The 7972-nt window shown below is 58.1% G+C and overlaps 1 protein-coding gene across 4 annotated transcripts; it reads right to left on the minus strand.

Annotated features, from left to right (window-relative positions):
• Positions 1-245: 245 nt before the first annotated feature.
• Positions 246-7267, minus strand: ISOC2 (isochorismatase domain containing 2). Of its 4 annotated transcripts, XM_012643241.1 has the most exons (7): positions 7162-7267; positions 3479-3521; positions 3227-3367; positions 2889-3098; positions 2512-2582; positions 2246-2363; positions 246-626 (listed from the first exon to the last, which is right to left on the minus strand). In XM_012643241.1, the coding sequence occupies exons 3-7, from the start codon at positions 3362-3364 to the stop codon at positions 546-548; spliced, it is 618 nt and encodes a 205-aa protein (XP_012498695.1). In that variant the 5' UTR covers positions 3365-3367; positions 3479-3521; positions 7162-7267; the 3' UTR covers positions 246-545. The 4 variants fall into 4 exon arrangements, with proteins under 4 accessions (XP_012498695.1, XP_012498697.1, XP_012498693.1 ...); XM_012643243.1 differs by lacking the exon at positions 3479-3521; XM_012643239.1 differs by lacking the exon at positions 3479-3521 and having other exon boundaries at positions 7099-7267.
• Positions 7268-7972: the final 705 nt, after the last annotated feature.

A 7972-nucleotide genomic window follows, 5' to 3' on the forward strand; every position in this document is an offset into this window, starting at 1 on the left:
GCTGGGCGTGCGCGCGCTGGGGGCGGCCGGCAGCGTGTTGGCGACCCCGGGGCCGGCGGCTCGCTTCCGTGCAGACGCGCGCCGGCTCCGCGCAGATGTGGCGACGGCCAGCCCTCGCCGCTGCCTCGCGCCGGCTTCGCGCGGAGGCCCCTCCCCCTCCCCACCTGCTGGGGACCCTGCTTCCTCCCGCCTGCAGCCCCCAGTCGCCCCCGGGACACCCCCCCAAACCCAAGAATGGTTCGGTCCACAGTCACATCAATGTTTATTCCGCAAGTCCGTGTCCCACAGTCTGTGACACTCCTTCCCCCTCCCCTTCCCGCCTCGTGAAGTGGCCCGGGGGCTGAGCCCCGCCTTCATCTCCGCTAAGCCAACTCCCGCCCAGCTTCCAGGAGTCTCATTTGCATTTCCGGGAGCAGCCGCCCAATGGGAACGTGGCATCGCGCCTCCCCTCCCGAGAGGGCGGCACTCCTGGCGGACTACACCACTCTTGGGATCCGGGGACGGGGGTCCGGGGATAGGTGGTCTTTCCTCAAGAAGGCGGGAGTTCAGTGGAAGAGGGGGTTCTGGCCTTGGAAGAGGCCCAGCAGCCCGCTGTCTGGGGCAGGCTCCTTGATGATCTTCATGATCTGCAGGGGTAGGGAGTGGGTGGGTTAGGAAGAGTCAAGTGTCCCCATCTCCATGATGACAGATCTAAGGGACACTTCCCCACCTTCATCTCCACGTTCCTCTTGGCAGCAGCTGACCAAGCCAGCCACTCCCTCGTCTCAGAAGTTTTCCTAGGGCTTCCCTTCCATCACACATGCCTCGTTTAGCTCCTAACTGCGCCATCTTGGTCTGTCTTGCTGGCTTGGGCCACTAAGGGTGAATGGCTCTGTCCTGGGGCTTCTTGTCAATATCTTCCTCTTCCTAAGTAACCTCATCTTTCCCATCCCTCTTCTGGACCCCCAACTACCACATCCAGCCTAGACTTTGCCCCTGAACTCCAGGCTGATTTATCCAACTGCCTCTTATGTAGACGTGAGCAACCAACCACATTCCATCCATCGGTAGGTCTCGCCAAGTTTATCTCCAGAAAATAAGAAAAAATAAAGAAAAGATAAACAAGGACAGTAAAAACCAAAGCCTGCATCCCCACTGCCTTCATCCTGGTCACACCCCATCACTGCTTGCCTGGATGCCCACAGCAGCTCCTCACTAGTCTCCCTCCGCCCTCCACGCCACCCTCCCTAATCTACTGGCCACACACCGCCGGAGAGAGCTTGTGAGCTGCTGAGCCCGCGAGGCCAGCTCCTCCGCACAAACCCCAATGGCCGCGAACTGCTGCAATCCCAAATCTTTGCGGAGAGGGGGCTCTGGTTCCTGTGCCGCGCAATGCTCACCACGCCCTGTTACGAGTCCTTGAACAAGCAAGTGCAGTCCCACCTCCCCCGGGAGCGGTCTGCGAATGTGGCTGCTCCTCCCCTCCAGGCCCGGGCTCCAGGGCCACCCCATCATTCTGGCTTCATCATTCCCTTCCCAGCTCCAGGTCACAATGTGTGACTGAACACGGACCGGCTTCTTATCTCTGCACCCCGTGATGCAGACTCCAGGAGGCAACCCTTCCTGTTGCCACGGTGGCTGCAGTAGGTGCTTGATGAACACCCCACAGAACTGAGCTAGGAGGGCAAGGGGCAGACCTTGCAGGACCCAGGACTGTCACGTTCTGGCGTTTTCCCATCGTCCTGAGAGCCAAGAGTTGGAAGGGGAGGCCTAGTACCCAGGCAGACCCCAGTACTAGGAAGGCCACTCTGGAGGTGGGTGTGAAGGCTGAGAAACTGGAGTAGGGGGGACAGGGCCTGACAGGGCAGAGGCTGAGGGGATGGAGAGTGAGGCAGGGATGTCGGGGGTCCAGGGGCTTCTACCTGTAGGGTCTCTGCTGGACTGTCCTCCCCCAGGGCCACCTGGCTCCCTCCCTCCCTCCCTCACTTCATTCTAAAACCACCTACTCCAGGAAGCCTCCCAGACCACCCAGTACAAGCCCCTCCTCTGTACCCTGACACTCCCAGGATTGCCTCCCTGTTTTCTTTCCCTACAGTCCTCAGGGCCATCTGCCGGCTCCTCTCACGGATTTCTGGCAGAGCTGGGCAGTCTCCCATGCAAGAACTTAGCTCCCCCTGGAGGCGGCAGCCTGCCTGCGCCCCGAGCCCAAAGACTAGACATCAGTGGGATGCACCGCGTGGGTGGGTGGCAGGGGGGTGGGCATTACCTCCTCGAACTGGGGGTGGGCGGCATCTCCCAGGAGCTGCAGAATGAGCCCTTCGCTGGTGGAGAGGAAGGCACCGCTCTGCCGCATTCGGGTCAGCGCCATCAGCCGGTCCACCTGGCTGCAAGCAGGAGGGAGGAAAGAGAGATGTGGACGCCTCACTGGGACACTCGGACACTTTGGCACACCTGGCAGGAATGCTGCCCTGTGGTCATTCCCGGGTGCCCCTAGTCACCCCCAACCTGCACTCACCCCTGGGGCCCTCTCACCTGCGTGAGGAGCAGGCGTCCACCACCACGTGGACCTGCAGCCCCCGGTCCAGGAGGTCCAGGGCTGTGTTCTGGGGACAGAGAGAGGTCAGGCCCAACCCCAGACAAGAACAGGGGTAATGAGTGAGAGACTGGGGATCCTGGGTCAGAATTAGGGACCCAGAATGGGGATGAGGGGGGCTCGGATCAGAGTGGGGGCCCCCCAGGTCAGGATGGGGTCTTAGGATGGGACCCACTAGTAAGGATGAAGGTCCCGGGTCAGGATGGGGGCTCTGCGGGGAGGCAGAGGGTTCTGGGTGAGGGAAGGATGTTTTATCTAGGATGGGGATCCCAGGTGAGAATGGGGATCCCATCCCAGAGGTCAGGCAGGATCTCACCAAAATGCAGGCCTGTGTCTCAATGCCGCAGAGGAGCACAGAGCGCAGCTGAGGCCGGCTGTCCAGCTCGCGCTGCAGGGCAGGCACCATGCTGAAGCAGGTCTTGGCCAGTGGCTGCAGGCCCTCAGCCCCCAGCTCAGGCACTGTGGGGCCCAGGCCTTCCGGGTACTGCTCTGTCAGCACGGCTGGCACCTCCAGCAGCCGGGCCGCCTGTGCTAGGGAAAGGGAGGAGAGGCCAGGGTCTGAGGGAGTAGGGACAGGGGATGGGACCCCTGGGTCTGAGGGAGGAGGGGCTGGGGGGACCCCTGGGTCCCAGGGCAGAGGGTCTGGCATCATACCCTGAGCATGCGAGCGGCCACTGAGACGATCTGCGGGAAGTAGGCAATGTGGTGGCGGAACTTCTCCTGCATGTCGCACAGGAACAGGATGGACGATCCTGGGAAGATTCGGCCCAGGCTGGGCCTGGCAGCTGCCATGTCCTGGGGGTGGGCAGAGGGACGGGGGGCGGGTCAGGCCAGAGAGGGGGTTCTCTCAGGGTGTCCAGTGTCCATGAGCTCAGAGCCTTGTGGGCTCCCGGCCACTTTGCATACCTTCTTCCCACCTCCAGGTCTCTGCGTCTGCTGTTCCCTGGGCCTAGGAACATGCTTCTTTGTTATTTCTGTCCCAGTCCGTGGTGAGGTCCCTTCCCTGGGAAGCCTTCTGGGCCATGTCCACATGGGGCTCCCAGTGTCACCCCCCAGCCCCAGCCCTCTCCTTCCTGGAGACTGCCCAGCATCAAGGAGTACTTCTGTGAACCCAGTCGCCATGTGGCCCTGTGGGGGGCTCTGTCCTTCTGTGTGGTGTGCCCAGCCCACTGCCCAGGGTCTCCTGAATGAGGGTCCAGCTCTGATCCTCACCCCACCCCAAGAAGAAACTGAGGCCCAAGCAGTGAAGGGACCTGCTCAAGGGCTCAGAGCCAACACTGTGGAGCCCAGATGTCATGCTGGGCTCTGCCACCTCCCTCTTCCACGGCCTGCGGGAGCTGCAGGACTTTGAGATTCTTCAAGTCCGACGTGGCCAGCGTGGCCACTGACTGCTCTCTGAAGCTCAGTTTACCCATGTGGAAAACACATGCTAGCTGAACCCCCTCCCAGGTCTTGGAAAGTAAGCATGGTATCTCATCCAATGGAGTGTCATTCAGCCCCAGAAAGGAACAAAGCACTGGCACATTCTGTGACATGAGGAACCCCATGGTTCATCATGGTGCTCAGGGAGAGGCCAGACACAAAAGGCCACGTAGTGTAGGATTCCATTTGTATGAAACGTCCAGAACAGGCAAAACCACAGAGACAGAAAGTGGATTGGCGGCTGCCAGGGGCTGAGGAAGGAGGAATTCGGGGTGGCTGCCAATGGGCATACGGTTTCTGTCTGGGGTGATGAAAATGCTCTGGAACTAGACAGTACTGATGGCTGCACAACACCATGAATGTACCAAGTGCCACTTAACGGCGCACTTTAAAACGGTTAAAAAGGGCTGGGTGAGGTGGCACACACCTGCAATCCCAGCACTCTAGGAGGCCAAGGCAAGGGGGGACTGCCTGAGGCCAGGAGCTGGAGACCAGCCTGGGCAACACAGTGAGACCTTGGAAAAAAAAAAAGCTGGGCGTGGTGGTGAGATTGCTTGAGTCCAGGAGTTCAAGGCTGCAGTGAGCTATGATGGTGTAACAGCATGAAAACATAACAAAAAAACGCTCAAAGGGTAAGTTTTAGGTATGTGTCTTACCGCAATAAAAAGACAGAAAAAGAACAAGAAAGGAACTGGCTGGTGAGGCCACTTGGCCAGCAATTCTTTTACACAGGAGGAAGCTGAGATCCAGAGGGACCCCTAAGCTACTCAAGGCCCCACAGCGACCCAGGACACACGAGTGGCATGTCCCAGCTTGTGTCCCTGGGAGGCTCGAGTTTCTGGGTCCCCAAGTTATTGTATAACTAGGGGTCCTGACTGGGCTTTTGTCTGCAGCTCTGTCTCCCTCTGCCTCTGTCTGTGCTCACTCATTCACTCGTTAATTCATTCTGGAAACGGAGACCCTGGGGGGCCCAGCGAAGCCTGAAGCTGAGGCAGGTGGCACTAAAGGGTGCACTGCTCTTTTGAAAGCTGGTGGTGAGTGCACTGCTGTTTATTATTATTTTTAAAATGCAATCCAGCAGCTATCATAGAAAATGTTTTCTGTGTGTACTGTACCTCAAAATTTAATACCAGTAGATGGTTAAAATAGTAAATTTTATCTCAATAAAAAAAAGATTGAATGGAAACTCCCTCTAAAAACAAAACCACAGTGAATTAATTAATCACATAATTACAACTGTGATAAGTGCCAGATTTCGAGGGAGCTGGATGTATCTTGGCAGTTCTGCAAAGTTCTCCCCAAGGAAGTGAAGAAAGAAAAATGATCTTTGTGAAAACACAAAGCTGACTCTGCTACTCCCCAGTCTCAAATGTCACTCCCAGTCCCCCGTGGCTTCTCTCTGTCCTCAGGACTAAGATGCATCCCCCTGTCCCAGGCTCTGGGGACCCTCTAGCCTCAGCCCATCCCACCATGTCCCACCCCAGGAATTTCCTGGGCTGGTTCCTCCTCCTAGGCTCTGTGCTCCCACTGACCTGCTAACTCCTCCCCTGAGCACAAGGCCAGACCTGGGGAAACTCTGGGGGCACCCAGGCCCCAAGGGATGGTTCTGAGGGAGGGAGGAGCCGCAGAGCTGACAGGGGGGTTGCAAGGGTGTGGGAGGCCTCTCTGCTGAGGGCAGTGGGGAGCCACAGAGGGGCTGGTCTAGGGCCCAAATGGCTGAAAACCTGTGGCATGTGTCTGTAGCCAGGGGAGCTCCCTTTTGGCTTGGTTAGAGTGTAACAACTCCCAGGGAGAGCTGTGAGGCCACATTTCTCAAAATTACAGATACACAAACCCTCTGACCCAGAAAACATGCTCCTAAATATTTCTCCTGCACATATTCCTGTGAATGACACAAGGGTATTCATTGCAGGACCCTGGCAGAGCAAAGGAGCCGAAATAAATCTCAATGTCCATGGTTAGGATACTGGTTACATAAATCACGGTATAGCCATACTCTGGAATTCCTTGCAGCCAGAAAAAATTACCAGAAATCTCTTTTAAGTAATAGTATGGAACCATGTTCACAAGAAGTTAAGTGAAAAAGCAGCAGAACAGCGTGTATGAAATGCTCCCATTTGTGCCAAAAAAAAAGGAAGGAAAAAGTGTGTATTGCTTATATCTATATCTGCTATCTCTGGCAAACACGCCAAGAACGGAGACTCCAGTGGGTGAACTAGATTGCTGGGGAACAGAGTGTGAAGCAGATGATTTTCACTGTGTCCTCTGTATGTGTGCTACGCTTCCATAAAAGGTTTTCAACACAGAAGATACAATGCAGAGGCCCCCATAGCCCCAGGTGGGGCTGGCGCCGAGGCAGAGTCCAGAGAGGAGGCTGGGACAGGGTCCCACCGGGACAGGGGAGACAGACGGGTGGCGGGGCAGGGCAGAGAAACTTGGGGGGCAGGGGGGTCGGAGGTAAGGGGAGGAGGACACCCCTCAGGCTTCTGGTGCAGTGAGGGGCATGACCTGAAGACTGGGGAACCTGGGGAAGGAACTAGTTTTGCGGAGAACATGAAAAACTCAAGCGAGTGTGTGTGTGTGTGTGTGTGTATGTATGTGTGTGTGTTGGGGGGGAAAAGGGTGTGTGTATGAGATGTGGAGGGAAGTCTGGGCTGGAGACCGGTTTGGGGGCATCACAGGGAGTGAAGAGAAGGTTCGGCCCTGGGTGGAGGGTGCCCAAGGCCAAAGGAGGCGTGGCTGGAGGTGGGCGGCAACCTGGGGAAGGAGCTGTAGGACTGGTTATTTCTCCACCTGGCCTCGGGGGACCGAGACCTGGAGCCCGGACTTTCTGGCTGTGTGACCTTGTGCAACTCGGTCTCTGTCTGAGCCTGTTTCCTCCTCAGAGAAATGGAGATTAAACCCACTCACCTCGCAGGGTTGATACGATACAGAGGTGGTGGGCGCGCTCCGGGGAGGGTTCAAGTCCCTGGCCAGCCAATTCTGGCGCGGGATCACCAGTTCTGGTGATCTTGGCCCAGGACGCCTGGGCAGAGCCTCAGTTTCCCCATTTGCAAGGCGAGAAGGTCGGTCTCCAAGCAGCGTGGGTAGCAACAGGAACTTACCCGGAAGTGCCAGGTTCGAGCCCAGGCCGGCGCCTCCGCAGGTGGGGCCTGGGGGACACTCACCTCTTGGCACTCGGACTTCCTCCGCTTAGGTCCTCTCGCCGGGTTCCCAGGCAGGGTCACCGTTTCGCTCTATAGCGGCACGTGGCCCGTCCCTGGCACCGTCCGCGTCCCGCCCACCCGGGACAAGCCACCCAATCGATGCTAGCCCAGCTCTGAGCCCCGTTTCCTTCCGGCCAATCCACACACGCCGCTGTCTTTGCGCCCCACCACCACCCCGCGCATCCGGGTCCCGCCTACCCGGGCCGAGAAGCCCAATCGGTGCTCATGAATTATGCCCCGCCCCCCATTCAACCAATCCGCACAGTCCGCTGTTTCCCTTGGTGGAGGTACCGCAGCCGGCCAGCTCTGAGAGCATGATTGGCCCGCAACGGCGCATCAGGGGCGGGGAGGCAGCCTGTGCGGCCAATGGAGAGCCATGGAGGGTCTGAGTGGCGGGCTACGGGACGGAGCGGCGCGGGGGTCGTGGAGGCCTCACATTCTAGCTGAAAAAACTGGGTCTCCGCTGGCGCGGTGGTGCGGACCAGATCGCTGAGGCCCAGGGAGACAGCGAGAGTCCGTGCCCAGAGCAGAGGCAGGCCTGGGGTTCGAACCCTGGCCCTTTTGTCAAGAGTCAGAGGCTTACCGAGACACCCAGGCCCCTGCCAGGAAAGGGTTAAGAGAGCGATTAAGTGAGAATTTGACGCCCCCTCGGTTTCCCGTCCGTACAGCTTTTGCCTGCTCAGGTGATGTTTGTACCTCTGCGCTTGGAAATGGGGCTTGAAATAGAATTTCCCAGCTGTCTTGGAATAAAATCCAAACTCCTCCCAATTCA

Source organism: Propithecus coquereli, unplaced genomic scaffold (assembly GCF_000956105.1).
Source record: "Propithecus coquereli isolate 6110/MARCELLA unplaced genomic scaffold, Pcoq_1.0 Scaffold193, whole genome shotgun sequence".
NCBI classification, from domain to species: Eukaryota; Metazoa; Chordata; class Mammalia; order Primates; family Indriidae; genus Propithecus; species Propithecus coquereli.

Bases quoted from the DNA above. Each gene is read 5' to 3' on its own strand.
- ISOC2 (XM_012643243.1), bottom strand. From the start codon at position 3,364: ATGGCAGCTGCCAGGCCCAGCCTGGGCCGAATCTTCCCAGGATCGTCC. The intron at 2,364-2,511 runs GTGAGAGGGCCC...TCCTGCTTGCAG, and splicing joins GACGCCTGCTCCTCACGCAG to CCAGGTGGACCGGCTGATGG. The intron at 627-2,245 runs GTAATGCCCACC...CTACCCCTGCAG, and splicing joins CCCACCCCCAGTTCGAGGAG to ATCATGAAGATCATCAAGGA.